The following is a 15,355-nucleotide window of genomic DNA, read 5'->3' as shown; positions in this document are numbered from 1 at the left end:
GAATCAAAACTTTTTACGTCTTCTTTTCTTTTCTCGATCATAAGGGTCAGCATGTAAGTTTGAGAGCATCTTAGAGCCCAGCTCTGGACTTTGGAGACTTCCTCTTTGACTAGAGAAAATGAGAAACACACAGTTATTTAATATTTCTAATTTTCAGTTTAGAGTGGTGCCCATAGTAGACAGGAAATTGCCAGGCCCAAAGCCTGGTCTTCCTATTGGTTTCAGGTTACTGTGTTCTTTAAAGCATGATTAGAGCAAGCTTTACTTTGCTGTGTAGGTTTGTATTTTTTCTTCTCAGAGTACAACTTATGCCATCAGTGTGAGGATGTAACTCAAGGATATTTTATATAAATATTACCTATTTTATATTTTATATGGTATTTTATACTCAGTATAATGATTTACTCATATTTCCAAACACTAAAAAGGAATATCCTTTAACAAAAAATGGGAATTTTTGGAAAGCTTTAAATGTAATACAAATACATATTATTTTGCTTTATTACATGGTGTAATGATTTTAGTGGCTTATAGCATTCAATTTTTTAAAATATGGAATTTTTAACCATGTAAGGTTATAAAAAAAGCATTATAAAAAATAACAAAGAAGCAACCTTTTTCTACCCTTAAAACAGTAATATATATATGTGTACATACATACATATATATATATGTATATATATATATGTATATATATATATATATATATATATATATATATATATATATATATATATGGGCATAGAAATACTCCTGAGATTTATCCAATGAATGGGTTGACAATGGCTTGAAGGAGACAGGTGGAGAAGGCAAAGCACAAGTTTGGCATCCTATCAAACTCATTCATCCAACAGCTTTTCATGATCATTCATAGTAGTAGTACTAATTGTCTATTTTTGTTGTTGGAGATACTAAGGTTTGAACTCATGTCTAGTACTTGATATTACCCTGCCATTTGAGCCACATGCCCAGCCCTTTTTTTTCTTCCTCAATTAGTTTTTAATACAGTCTCAATTTTCTCCTAGGGCCAGATTGGACCATGGTTCTCCCATCTATGCTTTCTTCATATCTGGGATTCCAAGTATATATCACTCAGTGTATTAGTTGAGATAGGATCTCACAACCTAGTTGCCTGGGTTTGTTTGAACCATAATGTTCCTGATCTCTGACTGTCAGGCAGCTGGGATTACAGATGTGAGCCACTGTGCCCAGCTATGTAGTTTAAAATTTATTTTGTGCTGAGCCCAGATCCTTCTGATCTAAGCTCTTGAGCAGTTAGCATTACAGGCATAAACCACCGCTATCTATCTCCAAATACATTTTTAACCACTCAATTGCCATGCATATAAAAAGTATTTGAGAATTACCCATATGAAACTGAACAGTTTTTAGGAAGCAGGGAAGTCCCTGGCACACCCACTCCCTGGGGATAAGGAATATGGGTAAGTACAAAAGATAACAGAATTTAGGCACAACATAAGGAAGAGCATCTTACTCTTCATACAAGACATTCTACTCAAAGTCCAAAATACTATAAAAATCTATCATGATTGGTGTCTAGGTAGCCAACCAAGACAACCTAAGAGTTATACAGCTAGTTAGCAATAGACCCTGAAATAGGACCTGCTACAACATTGATTCAGATCAACAGCATCTTACAGCATAGAAACAGAAATTATGCCAAAACACATGTGATAAGAAAGATAGGTCAAGTCAGGCACCACCAGAGCCTGACTCCTAGCTAGTAATCCTAGCTACTCAGGAGGCTGAAATCTGAGGATCATGGTTGGAAGCCAGCCCACACAGAAAAAGTCTGTGAGACCCTTATCTCCAATTAACCAGCAGAAGGCTAAAGTGAAGATATGGCTCAAATGGTAGCATGCCAGTCTTAAATAGAAAAACTAAAGGCTAGCACCCAGGCCTTGAGTTCCAATCCCAGTACTGGCATGCACATGCACATGCACACACATACACACACAAATAAAAGACAGGCAATACTTATTTTTAAAACTGGGAGCAAAAGGGAATAAATACTGACCGGAGTAGGGATGGGACAGCAGGCTTCTCTTGATTGTGGGGAGTCCACTTGTCCTGAGCAGGCTTTCAAAAGATCTTTACTTGTGCAAAGCATTCTGCTTGTCCTTGGTGGGCTAATGGGCAGTGGCTTAACTCAGTTACTGCTAAGTTCTTCCTGTGGCTCGCATAATCAATCTTGTTACAGGACTTTCAGTGCTTGAGTCCTCCTGTGGCTGGCATGTTCAACTCCCATGCACATCCTGGCTTGATCTGGGCCTTATGCTGAGTTTGAATGTCTGTCAGTGCTTGATTTGCCAAAAGCTCAAGCCAGAGTGAAAAACAAAACAAAACAAAAAACACGAATCTGCCCCAATGAGCAACAGGATAAGTTATCCTTGCATTATTATACTCTTGGACAAAATATTTCTCAAATGATGCACATATCCACATTCAGGGCTGAGTAATGTCAGTTGACTCAAAAGTTGAGTCAGTAAAGTAGTAAAGTAGTGTACATCTAGAATCCCAGCACTTGGGAGACAGCTGCAGGAGGATTGTCAGCATGGGCCACATAGTGAGATGCTGCCAAGAAGAAGGAGGAGGAGGAGGAGGTGGTGGAGGTGGGGGAGGAGGGGGAAGAAGAGGAGAGGGGAGAGGAAAACAAGGTTGAGAACAGACATGATAGGAAGACAGTGATACTACGTTCTTTTTCTTGCTTTATTCACCCACCAGATTACTTAAGTAAAGAGTCAGTATTTTTAGCAAAAGCAGCTTTCACGTTTCAGGTGAAAGACAAATATCACAGGGACTCAGAGTGAACAAAAGATGTGGTAGGTTTGAGGGACAAAGATGCCAGTGAATAAAGGATATCTCACTCATTCTGAGGCTACACAGACAATCATCAAGAATGGAAAGATGCCCACAGCTGAGTAGTTGGCATGGCACACTTTTGGGGTACTGTAAGTGCTTGAGGAACAAACAGGTTCGTTTACCTTTTTCTGCCTGAAAGTGAACTTTTATATACAAGTCATCGGTTTGTTTTTGTTTTATTCTTCAGTGGTTTAAACACTGTAAGTTTATATCTGCTTTTATGTCTATCCTTATATTAACGGACTACTTACTTTCAAAGGAAATGTAAGCCAGACTCCGGAGATCTAAGACAATTTTGCCCTGAAGATAGTAGATAATACCAGTTCCCTTGATATTTGAGAAACACCATAATAAAGTGTTCAGGACATTTCTATGTAAAAGCCATTGCTAAGCAAATATATTAGGCATGTCATTAACACCCCGGTGTGCAATCATTGAATGCTAGACTCTTTGCAAGAATAGGCTTTGACAGGAAAACTAAAAGCCAGGCTCTTGAAATACACACACACACACACACACACACACACACACACACAGCACCACTACCACCACCACCTCGGTGGAAATCTTGTCTGACTATTCAACACCTGTGTGATTTTGAGCACGATGAAAACTCACCAAACCTCCAGCCTTTAACATGAGTTAGTGGCCATAGGTACCTTCCCTAATTCACAGCAGGCTCCTAATCAATGTCAACCTGCATTGTGTCTAATCCTCCTATGTGTTTGGGAGAGAATAGCAAAGCTCTAGCATTAGATCCGAAAAGGATACAGTCACCATCAGACTGCTGAAGCCCAAGTACTTCAGAAATCAGCTGCTGGGACCAGGAGGAAGCTTCGCGGCCTCACTGGCACCACCGCAGGCAGTTTGCTGGTGCGGAGACCCCGCTATGCAGTGAGCCCACGCACGAAACGACCTGGGTGTCTGGGGGATGCAAAGCACTGGGGGTCGCCCACGGAAGTGCAGGATCCCAGAGCTTGGGGACAGTGGAGAAGGCAGGGGGGAGCCCGGCCCTCCCGAGTGGGGCGTGTTTGGATTCCCAACACGCGTCCCAGTCTGTCCCGTGTAGTCGAAACCCTCGCTCTGGGCGACCAGGGGAGCGGCCCGGAGGAACCAGCCAGGTGGTCGCAGGCTCTGGGCAGGGAAGGCCCCGGCGTGGGTGTGCGGATCCCGGCCAGGGCGGTCTGGCACGGGAAGGCCGAGGTCCTCCGGGTTTGGCGCGTCGCCAGGGCCACCTGCGGGGGCTACTGGGCCACAGGCCCTGGGGACCGCCGCCGCTGCCCTGGCTGAAGGCGGGCGGCGAGGGGAGGGGCGCGAGCGGAGGGCTCGAGCTGCAGCTCCGCCGGGCCGGAGGCGGGGCGGGCGGCCCGGGAGGCGCGGGGCGGGGAGGGGGGGGGGGCGGGCCGGGCCGCGGGCTGCGATCGTCCACGCGCTGGCACTCGGTGGCGCGGCGGGCGGCATGGGAGCCGCGCGCGCCCTCCCCGCGCCCACACCTGTCTGAGCAGCGCTGCGAGCCGCGGTCCGGCCGGCCGCTCCGCGCGGGTGAGTGCGGGCGCGGGGCGAGGGCGTCCCCCTGGGCCATCCGGGAGGCTGGAGAGCGGGACAAAGGGCCGGTGCGGCGTGAGCGGGCTGCTGCGGGCTCAGCAGCACCTCGCCCGGCTGCCGTCCCGGGTCCAGGGCCGGGATCAGAGCCCGGAGGAGCTCCGGGGAGACGCCAGGGCGCGGTGTCCGCCGAGTCGCGGGGCGGGATGGGCTTGGAAACTGCTGTACCGGGTATGGGGTGCTGGGTGGGCAAGCCGGACAGGGAGTGACAACTCCCCAACCGCTTCCACACACGCACGCACACTGCCACTTACGTTGCTTACGCTGTTCTGAACATTAATTTTTAACCCGGACACGTGATTGTGAGCACACCTTAGAAAGCGAAGGGAAGGTGGGCGAGCCCAGGTTGCCATTAGGCTCCCTGCTCTAGTGGAGGCCCAGGAACTGCTAACCCTAGAAAGTGCTGTCTGAACGATCTGCAAGTTGTTGGAAGTAAGACGCTTCCGGTTATCAAACAAGTTAACTTGGAAGGGAAAGTTAAAGAGTTTTCAAGATCTTTTCAAAGGAGAGGAAGAAAGATCAAGCAACACCACTCTTACCCTCCAGGGAAAAAAAAGAAGTTTGTTTTCTAGCATCTCATGAGAAAGCAGCTGATTAAAAAAATAATCTTGTTTTATTACCCACTGGGGCAACACCCAGAGGAATTCAGAAACTGCCTGTGGTTGATAGAAAGCTCTAGGCTGTTCAGTGGGGCTTGCTTCCTTCTGCAACCGAATTTCTTCATGGGTCCCATGTGGTCCTTAGGAACAGGTAGCCCCCTGCTAGAATTGTCCTTTCATGACTCTGTGGGAAGAGTTGAATTTATAGGCTGAGCCAACTGTGGCCCAAATCCCTGAAGCAAATTACTATTAGGATATTTATTGCACATTATGTTAAAATACTATTTGTGAGCCATGCAGTGGTGGTTTACACCGATAATCCTAGCTTCTGGAGGCTGAGGATCTGAGGACTGAGGTTCAAGCCGGCCAGTGCTGGAAAGTGTATGAGACTTATCTCCAACTAACCTGCAAAAAGCTGGAAGTGTAGCTGTGACTGAAGTGGCAGATTACCAGCCTTGAGTAGAAAGAAAAAGGGAAGGAACAGTATCCAATCCATGAGTTCAAACCTAGTACCTCCACCCCCAAGAATCCTACTTGTGCATGACAGCATTTAAAACAAGGCATACTTACCTTTCAAGAAATCTTTGAGGAGATGAAAGGAAAAGAAGAAACATAACATGGCACAGAAGCCACTATATTTATTTTTTTAAGCCACTATATTTATTAAAAGTGTTTATGACCCTGTATACACATCAGCATACGAATAAATCTTGTGCTGACATTTTTCTATTGCCTAAAGACAATTGGGAACTTGCCATGATTTCCTGTGCCTGAAATGGCAAGGAGGCATTTTTCCAAAGGAATTCATTTTTGTAACCCAGACTACTATTCAGGTAGATGGTGAATGTGGGTGCATTTTCCTGTCCATAGGATTAAATGCCAAAGTGCCCATTAGAGTGTCTGAGAACATTGTTGGCCCTGGTGTGCCCCCATTTAATAGTTTCAGGTTCCCCACACATCTCTCATAGATCCTTTAGGATCTTTATTCATGTGTAACTCTTTATTCATGTGTAACTCTGACTGACTCCAGGGAGTTTGTTTCCCATAGTCTCACCATTGACAGTTTTATGCACTCTGGTCTTTTTCTGTTGCCAGGTTTGTCTCAGGATCATAGGGCTTGTTCATTTTGTCTAAAACCTAATAGAGTGGAAATTAAACTTGGAGTGTGAGGTTGTGTTTAGAGTTGCTGGACTTGTAAGTGCCCCCAGTTTCCTGTACAAAACTGTAATTCCTAAATTGTGATGCGGTTGGATCTGTTTTGCCTGTTCAGATTCTATGACTCAGGAAAAATGAATGCCAAGTTGAGCTGAAGAGGACTTAGAGTTCTGTTCATTTTTTAAGGCATTTGCTTTAGGAATTAGCATGGTTTCACTGTTCAGAATCCTTATCCTCAAATATCATTGGCAGATCCTTTGTCATCCCCAAACTAGCATCTTCTTGCACTGTCTTGTGGTTCCTTTCTGTTGCCATTGTTTATAGTGGTCACAGGAATTCATACTCTGTGCAATAGAGAATGGATGCCTAAAGGATTGGGTTTTTCCTCCCAATACTTGTTGGCTGGAGGAGTTAAATCACTCTCAATCACTGGCCCTCTTGAGGAGACTGGGGTTGTTGCAACTTTGAAGATTTGAGTAGAGAACAAGAAATGGCAGTCTCCCTCAGGGCCCAGTTTCCAAAGAGATTATTGTTATTTGCACCTCTGCTCATAGGTAAAGTCCCTTTGCTAAAAGACATTAGCAGGCTGATGAAATGATAATAAACTCATAAAGTATAAATATTTTGAGACACTGGACAGTGAGACAGTGGCTCATCTTGCCTGGTAGAGCATGAAATGGGTAACCCCCTTGTGAGTCAGATACCCAGAATTAGAAAAGAAATACAGCTCTTCTATTACTAAGCATGGTGAAAAAAAATATTTGCCTATTTTATGTTCCATTCTGCTTTGCCATTTAGGTTAAATGAGGTTTCATTGGAAACCTCCAACAATTGTGGATATGAGTAATCTTTATCTTGTAAAGACTTATAGACCTAAATATTCTTTATCAGGCATTAGATATAATTAGGATAAGTCCTGGAGATCTTTCCTTTTTTCTTTTTTTCTTTTTTTGGCCAGTACTGGGGTTAGCACTCAAGGCCTTACACTTGCTAGGCTTGCTTGCTTTAGCTGGTGCTCTTATACTTAATCTATACTCCAGCCCAGCTTTTTGTTGGTCCTTATGGAATTGGAGTCCCACAGACTTTTCTGCATGGCTTCTTGGTGGTTGTTTTGGAGATGGAATCTCACAGACTTATTTGCCCAGTCTGACTTTGGATCTCAGATGTGAACTGCAAGTTCCTGGTAACATTTTTTTTTTCATGGGAGGGGGGTTGGTTGTGGGGCTTGAACTCTGGACCTGGACCCTGTCTCACAGCTCTTCAGCGCAAGGCAAGTGCCTACCAACTTGAGCCACAGCACTACTTCCAATTTTCTGGTGGTTAATTAGAGATAGTCTCATAGACTTTCCTGCCTGGGCTGGCTTTGAACCATGATCCTCAGATCTCAGCCTTCTGAATAGCTAGGATTATAGGTGTGAGCCACCAGCGCCTGGCAACACAACTTTTTAAAAATGGGAGGTTTTGAGCCACACACACATACACATACACCCACACACCAGTGAAAGTTATACAAGGATAAGGGGACCTATTTGTAAATATGACAGAAATTACAGTCATATAACTCAATTGTTATCTTTCCATTTTTGAGATTAAGAATGTCTTCAGTATATCTACTTTCATCCTGAATTGTCCATATTAAATCAATTTAAATGGGTATGACAGGTTAACCTAGAGTGTAGAAAGCTAGAAACAAGAATTATTTGTTTCTGGGTTAATTTTATTATCAAATCAGTTGAGAAATTAATGCGAAACCTCCCAGTTAATTTTAAAGTCTCAGTCATTCTTGGTATGTTATTGATGTGAATAGAGTATAAATTCCTCAGAGAAGAGCCTTCCTAGGGTATTTCATATCTCTCTATATAATCTCTCCTGATTGCATTCACATCCTGCCATTCCTTCACTCATTCTATACTATAAGCTGCCCTCTGCTGGAATGTTTTATGGTTTTTCTTGTTTGTTTTTGTTTTCCAAATTGGTCGTAGAAGTCTTATCTCCCAATTAGGTAAATTTTTCTTGTCCTTTGACCTTACACTGACAGCCTCTATCTTTCCCATAGCAAATTCTCTTGAGCAATTAACATCAAAGCAGACACTATGAGCAATCTAGTCCCTGACCCAGACTTTTTTGATCTGATAAAATTTGAGAATCCTTGACTTGGGAAGACCAGTCAAAGAAATCATCTGGTTTAGGTTTCTATTCAGAGAATTTCTAATCCACATTTTGATAAGGGGGATGAACAACAAAGAAAGCCTGGAACTTCACTAGAGATCCAGTTTACATCTTGAAGTTTAGAAAACACACAACTTTAGCTGTCTGTTTCTGACCAGGTGTTTGAAACTTTAATCAATTTGGAATAATTTGATATGCATTACTTTCTGAAAGTAATGTGCATTCATTTTGACATGTGAATTTAAATATTTTAGTATGCAATTTTATAACGTTCAGAGACATAGAGAAACTTTAAGAAAGACAGAATGGTGTTAGATGAGGTTTTGTTACACGAGTTAATAGACAAATTAGTGCTTCTGCTAGGTACTTGTGGCTCATGCCTGTGATCCCAGCTACTTGGGAGACTGAGATCTGAAGACTGTAGTTCGAAGCCAGCCCTGGCAGGAAAGTCCATGAGCCTCTTGTCTCCAGTTAACTACATAAAAGCTAGAAATGGAGCTGCAGCTCAAGTGGTAGAATGCCAGCCTTGAGTAAAAAAGCAAAGGGCAGAACCTATGCCCTGAATTCAAGCCTCACTAACCACACACACACACACACACACACACACACACACACACACACACACACACACACTAGTGCTTCTGAAGTATTCAAGAAGTTGGTCCTAACAAGTTAAAGCTTTATCTTGCCCTGTTGGTTTATCAATCTTTTTCTCATAGATGACTGACTGCTTCATCACTCTTGATTAAATGAGCACAGTTTAAGTTGTAAGGGACTCTGCATTAGTAATAGTCTTATCATACACAAGGCTCTGTAGAATTTTCTTTTCTTCTTTTCTTTTCCTTTCTTTTCCATCTGTTGTGGGGCTTGAACTCTGGGCCTGGACGCTGTCCCTCAGCTCTTCAGCTCAAGGCTAGAGCTCTACTACTTGAGCCACAGTGCCACTTCCAGTTTTCTGAGTGGTTAATTGGAGATAAGTGTCTCATGACTTTCTTGCCCATGCTGGCTTTGAACCGTAATCCTCAGAGCTCAGCCTCCTGAGTAGCTAGGATTACAGGCCTGAGCCACTGGTGCCTGGCTCTGTAGAATTTTCTACTAGCATTCTGTGATTTGTAAGTGATCTCAAAAGTTCTTGGCACATATCATCTATCAGTTTGCCAAAGGAAGACTTGATCCTCTATACTGAGAGTCTGGGGTGACAATGTGGGGTAAAAGAATCCGGCTGACTGACCAGTGCTTGTGTTCCATCACTCCATCCCTTGTACCTCTCATGAACTGGTTTCTAAAAACATTGTTTTTTTTTCCAAAGACAGACTAATAAAAAAAAAGCCAGCACTTGTGAAATGGGACATACTCCACAGCCTTTGAAAGAATTTAAATAAACAAGGATTCACTGTGTAGGCAAAGCATTTGGGAAAAAGTTATAAAGCCTGCCTAAGAGGATTAATTCATCAAGACAAGGTTCCTAGATGCAATCTTTAAAATGTATTTGTATTCATATCAGACTTTTTCCTGCTATTCTCTATCCTGACACCTTTATCCATTGGACTATTTCAATTTGGGGAGGAAAAAAAAGATAAAGCCAAACCAGGCACTGGTGACTCATTCATGTAATCATAGCTACTCAAGAGGCTGAGATCTGAGGATGGCAGTTCATAGCCAGCCTGGACAGAAAAGTCTGTGAGACACTTTACCTCCAATTAACCTGCAAAAAGCTGGAAGTAGAGCTGTGGCTAAAATGGTAGAGTGCCAGTCTTGAGCAAAAATGCCGAGTGAGACCACAAGACCCTGAGTTCAAGCCTTAGCACCAGCACAAAGAGAAAGAGAAAAAGAAAAAGAAAGAGAAAAAGGAAAAGAAAGAGGGGAGAGACCGATACAGACAGACAGAGAGAAAGCTAAATAAAGCTAATTTTGATATAGTTGGTAGTTCAAACTCCTTACTCCTGGAACCCAATCAGCATACAAATTTCAGATTTGTATTCTAGAAGATAACACTAGCCCATCATTTCTTCCTGCATATTGAAAATATTACCTACCACTTACAATAGATACATAAAATAGTATCTCATCTCCTATCCTCTGTGCCAAGAATTATATTTTAAAAACAAGATACTTGGGAGCTTGCACTTGTGTCTCCTTTCTTAAGATAAACTGAAACAAAACTTGGTGTAACACATCTGCTCAGTGTTGGCACAATTAATATTCTCCACATTAGTCAAAGGGAGGAAGAAATGGTGTGTTGAGCCTAAGATACAATATGTAGAAGACACCTCAATTCTATTAGTCTGTCATACTGGAGGGAGATTCTGGAGTGTGGAGGTCATTCAGTCACTTAGATATCAACGTCCATAGAGAAAAGACTGTTCAAACTCTAGATGGGCTCAAGAGCTGGGTCCCCAGCCAGTAGATGGCATAAACAGGCCCAGATCCATGCCTCGCACATCTCCCACATGTTATCCCATTGCCAACTTTCCATGGCAGGGGAAGGAGGATTCTACTGGTACCACCATGCCCTCCCTACTCTACTTAGAACCTTTAGTCTTAACAAAAACAAGCAAACAAAAAAACCAGCACACACATATGAACATTTGTGTGCATGTATCCATATATTTTAAGGACTTAAAAAAATAGCCAGGTACTCATGGCTCATACTTGTAATTCTAGCTACACAAGAGGCTAAAATCTAAGCCTCAAAGTCCTATGCCAGCCCAGGCAGGAAAGCCCATGAGACTCTCATCTCCAGTTAACCAGCAAAAAGCCAGAAGTGGAGATATGGCTCACATGGTAGAGTGCCATCCTTCAGCTGCGAAAAGCTAAAGGACAGTGTCTAGCCCCTGAGTTCAAGCTCTAGTACTTGCACAACAGAAAGGAAGGAAGGAAGGAAGGAAGGAAGGAAGCAAGGAAGCAAGGAAGGAAGGAAGGAAGGAAGGAAGGAAGGTAGTTAAATATGTTTCTTCCTCCAGAAATGAGCGCAAAGACTCTTCATATTTAGAAAGAGTTAGAGAAGTGGCATGTCAAAGAATTGATAAATCCCAAGGAGTTGGCTTTTGTGGGGTGTGTGTGTGTGTGTGTGTGTGTGTGTGTGTGTGTGTGTGTGTGTGTGTACTAGTCCTGGGACTTGAACACTGTCCCTGAGTTTTTTTTAATCAAGGCTAGTACTCTACCACCTGAGCCACAATTCCACTTCTAGATTTTTGGTGGCTAATTGGAGGTAAGAGTCTCATGGAATTTCCTGGGCTGGTTTTGAACCTCAATCCTCAAATCTTAACCTCCTGAATAGCTAGGATTACAGGCAACAGCCACCATTGCCCAGCAGGAATTGGCTTTTTCTGGACCTTACTCATGTCTTTCCCCTCCCTATTTTCCTTGACAGAAGTGGAATTCAAAAGAAAGGTTAGAGCAGAAAGATCCTCAAGTGAGGGAAGTACACATATTTTAGAAATACACTGTGTAGGTATTTTGAATGAAGATTAGCATACAGGACTGGACCAGCTCAGATCAATGGGACTCTCCTGTTAAAGATATAAGCAAGCACAAGGCACCCAGAAGCTTCATACCCTTGAGAGGAAGATAATAAAAATAAGGAAATCACTCCTGCTTCTGCTTTGCCTCCACTAGCCTCTTCAGACATACCTGTCCCTTGCCATATGGGGTGCATGATTGTGGATGGATTATCCTTCCTGCTCATTCAGCGGAACCTGCAGACTCCCAGCCTATCAGAACCCACTGAGGCTTAAACACTGGTGATAGTACCTTCAATCTTCTGCACTGTTGTTTTTCTTGTAAGGGTGATGGATAAGGTTTGGAAGGATTTCTTTCAGGATAAAATATAAACTCCTGGGCTGGGAAGGTACCTTAGTGGTGGAGTGCTTGCCTAGCACACATGAAGCCCTGGGTTCGATTCCTCAGTACCACATAAACAGGAAAGGCCAGAAGTAGTGCTGTGGCTTAAGTGGTAGAGCGCTAGCCTTGAGCAAAAGAAGTTCAGGGACGGTTCCCAGGCCCTGAGTTCAAGCCCCAGAACTGGCAAGTGTACACACACGTGCGTGTGCACACGCACACACCCACCCACCCACCCATACACACACACACACACACACACACACACACACACACTCTTGCATTTAGTTCACAGAGCCTGCCATCACCAGACGCCAGCCTACTACCTCCTGCACCTGCTCTGCCCTACTCTTGATGCACAAAGGGGAATCACAGAGTGACTCACCCACATGTGCTCACACATACGGTAGCTCCCTCTCTCCAAGTGTCTCCCCGTCTGTCTCTCTTAAGTTATGTAACTTTTATTCAACTTCAGTGCCCACCTCACACATTCCCGTTCTTCTTCCCACATCTGATTTTATGCCTTTTTCTGAGCTCCCACCTCACCCCTGTAACGTCGTCATAAATCAGTCAACCTCACCTTTCATCCAACATAGATTCAAACCCAAAGCAATAGATTACCTGAAAACATGGATAACCACTTGAAAAAAATAGATAGCATTATTTTTAATACTTGTAAACTCACAATTCAGGAAGTCTTACTATTGTACCCGATGCAATATTATAGCTTTTGATCTTTGACAGAGATCTTGTTAATATTCAACCTAATCCAAACACATAATAAAATAAAAAAATGTTAAATCAAATACAAAGGGAATATTTTGACCACTAGAGGACTGCTTTCTTTGGAACTCAATATATCATTGTAAAGACATGTCTAAATGTAAAGCAAAATGCTCCCAAATGCACCCCTCGTGTGGAAGCTACTGAGGAACTGTGCCCCACTAATGCCTTGGTTATCACATCAGATATGTAGTTCAGACTTATTTTATAAATGACAAGTTGCCCTAAAAAATCTCCCAAATACATGTTAGATTGAACCTGAGAGAGAAGAAGGAAAGCCAAGTAGAGGGGCAAGAGGACCAGGTTTCAAAGCAAGCATAAAGCAAGCTCGAAGTCACGTGGTAAGTGAGGACTGATGTCTGTGTGCTAAGTCTGCACGGTGGGTGAGGCCATTATGGAAGGATTTCTGTGCAGACCTTGATTTCTGAGGGACTGTGAGATCTGGAGGCAGCGCGGCTGGCCTCTGCCAGGCTGCGGTGGACCAGCCTCAGCCTTTACTCTCCTGACCTGCTTGTTCTTGTTTGTGCAGAATGGCGCTCAGCATGGCGGGGCTCCCCGGACTCCTCTTCCTCGTCCTTCTCCTGCTCTGTGTGGCCGGGCAAGGGATGACCCACAGTGCCTCCTGGAAGCCCACCTGGCCCGCTTACCGCCTCCCTGTGGTCTTGCCTCAGTCTACCCTCACCCTAGCCAAGCCAGACTTTGGGGCTGAAGCCAAATTGGAGGTGTCCTCGTTATGCGGGCCCGAGTGTCACAAAGGAGCACCCCTGCCCACTTATGAGGAGGCCAAGCAATACCTGTCGTATGAGACCCTCTACTCCAATGGCAGCCGCACAGAGACCCAAGTGGGCATCTATGTCCTCAGCCCCCGCAGCGCCCAGCAGGGCGGGGCGGAGCCAGAGGGCCGGGCTCGCAGGAGGCGGCAGATCTATGGCTATGACAGCAGGTTCAGCATCTTTGGGAAGGACTTCCTCCTCAACTACCCGTTCTCCACGTCAGTGAAGTTGTCCACCGGCTGCACGGGCACGCTGGTAGCTGAGAAACACGTCCTCACCGCCGCCCACTGCATACACGATGGCAAAAGCTACGTGAAAGGGACGCAGAAGCTGCGAGTGGGCTTCCTGAAGCCCAGGTATAAAGACGGCGGACGGGGCGCCAACAGCTCCAGCGCAGCCGTGCCGGACCCCATGAAGTTCCAGTGGATCCGCGTGAAGCGCACCCACGTGCCCAAGGGCTGGATCAAGGGCAATGCCAACGACATCGGCATGGATTACGACTATGCACTCCTGGAACTCAAGAAACCCCATAAGAGAAAGTTCATGAAGATCGGGGTGAGCCCCCCAGCCAAGCAGCTGCCCGGGGGCAGAATCCACTTCTCTGGCTATGACAACGATCGCCCGGGCAATCTGGTGTACCGATTCTGTGATGTCAAAGATGAAACCTACGACCTGCTCTACCAACAGTGCGATGCTCAGCCTGGGGCCAGCGGGTCCGGGGTCTACGTGAGGATGTGGAAGAGACCCCAGCAGAAGTGGGAGAGGAAAATTATTGGGATCTTTTCAGGGCACCAGTGGGTGGATATGAATGGTTCCCCGCAGGATTTCAACGTGGCTGTTAGGATCACCCCGCTCAAATACGCCCAGATTTGCTATTGGATAAAAGGAAATTATCTCGATTGCCGGGAGGGGTGACCTGGGGTTTCTTCCTGACAACCCTCCATGGTCTCATCAAGGAGAAGCCAGTTCTGTCTTTGGCTCGTGCACATGTGTGTGATATGTGTCATATAGGACCTTTCACCTGTTTTCTAAGATTTCAAGATGCCCAGCTTTATTACTAAAAACTGGTTTAGGTATCACATCCCTCTAGTTAACAGTTTGAAAACATTGGCATAGAAAATTTTTTAAGCACGTTTGGGACAATAGGGAATATTTGGCAATTAAGTTACTCAAAATTTTTTGAGGACTTCGATTTTTATTTCATCTGAACTTGTTTCAAAGGTTTATATTAAATATGTGGCATATGAACTCTTATGTTTGTGTTTGTATATACTTTCTTCTGAGATATCTTGATTTTGTAAATAACTTGTTATTCATTCTTCCAGGATGGTAATATCCCCACTGCATATGATTTTAAGAACTTTCACATGCTTCTTAGGCAGGCAGTTATAATAGTTTAGGCTTGGAGGCTGGAGGCACTTGCAGTAAAAAATAATTTATTGGCTATCTTGATAGGAAACTTTATCTTACAGTAAACCAACACCCCAAGCAAGCTACTTTTACTTTTGAAAATAGTTTCTTTTCCAAGACTGTTGTTCTGCTTTGTGGGTA

The 15,355-nt window shown here is 44.2% G+C and overlaps 1 protein-coding gene across 1 annotated transcript; it reads left to right on the top strand.

The window, feature by feature from the left end:
• The first annotated feature begins 4,317 nt into the window (after positions 1-4,317).
• On the top strand, positions 4,318-15,052 carry Prss23 (serine protease 23). The gene is made up of 2 exons (XM_042690423.1): positions 4,318-4,425; positions 13,561-15,052. Exon 2 carries the CDS (start codon positions 13,562-13,564, stop codon positions 14,717-14,719), a length of 1,158 nt encoding a protein of 385 aa, XP_042546357.1. The 5' UTR covers positions 4,318-4,425; position 13,561; the 3' UTR covers positions 14,720-15,052.
• Positions 15,053-15,355: the final 303 nt, after the last annotated feature.

This window comes from Dipodomys spectabilis, unplaced genomic scaffold, assembly GCF_019054845.1.
Source record: "Dipodomys spectabilis isolate Male_0828 unplaced genomic scaffold, ASM1905484v1 ptg000003l, whole genome shotgun sequence".
In the NCBI taxonomy this organism is placed as follows: domain Eukaryota; kingdom Metazoa; phylum Chordata; class Mammalia; order Rodentia; family Heteromyidae; genus Dipodomys; species Dipodomys spectabilis.
This window is presented reverse-complemented; position numbering and strand designations above follow the sequence as displayed.

Excerpts from the sequence above, each read along its gene's own strand:
- Prss23 (XM_042690423.1), top strand. The coding sequence starts at position 13,562 with ATGGCGCTCAGCATGGCGGGGCTCCCCGGACTCCTCTTCCTCGTCCTT.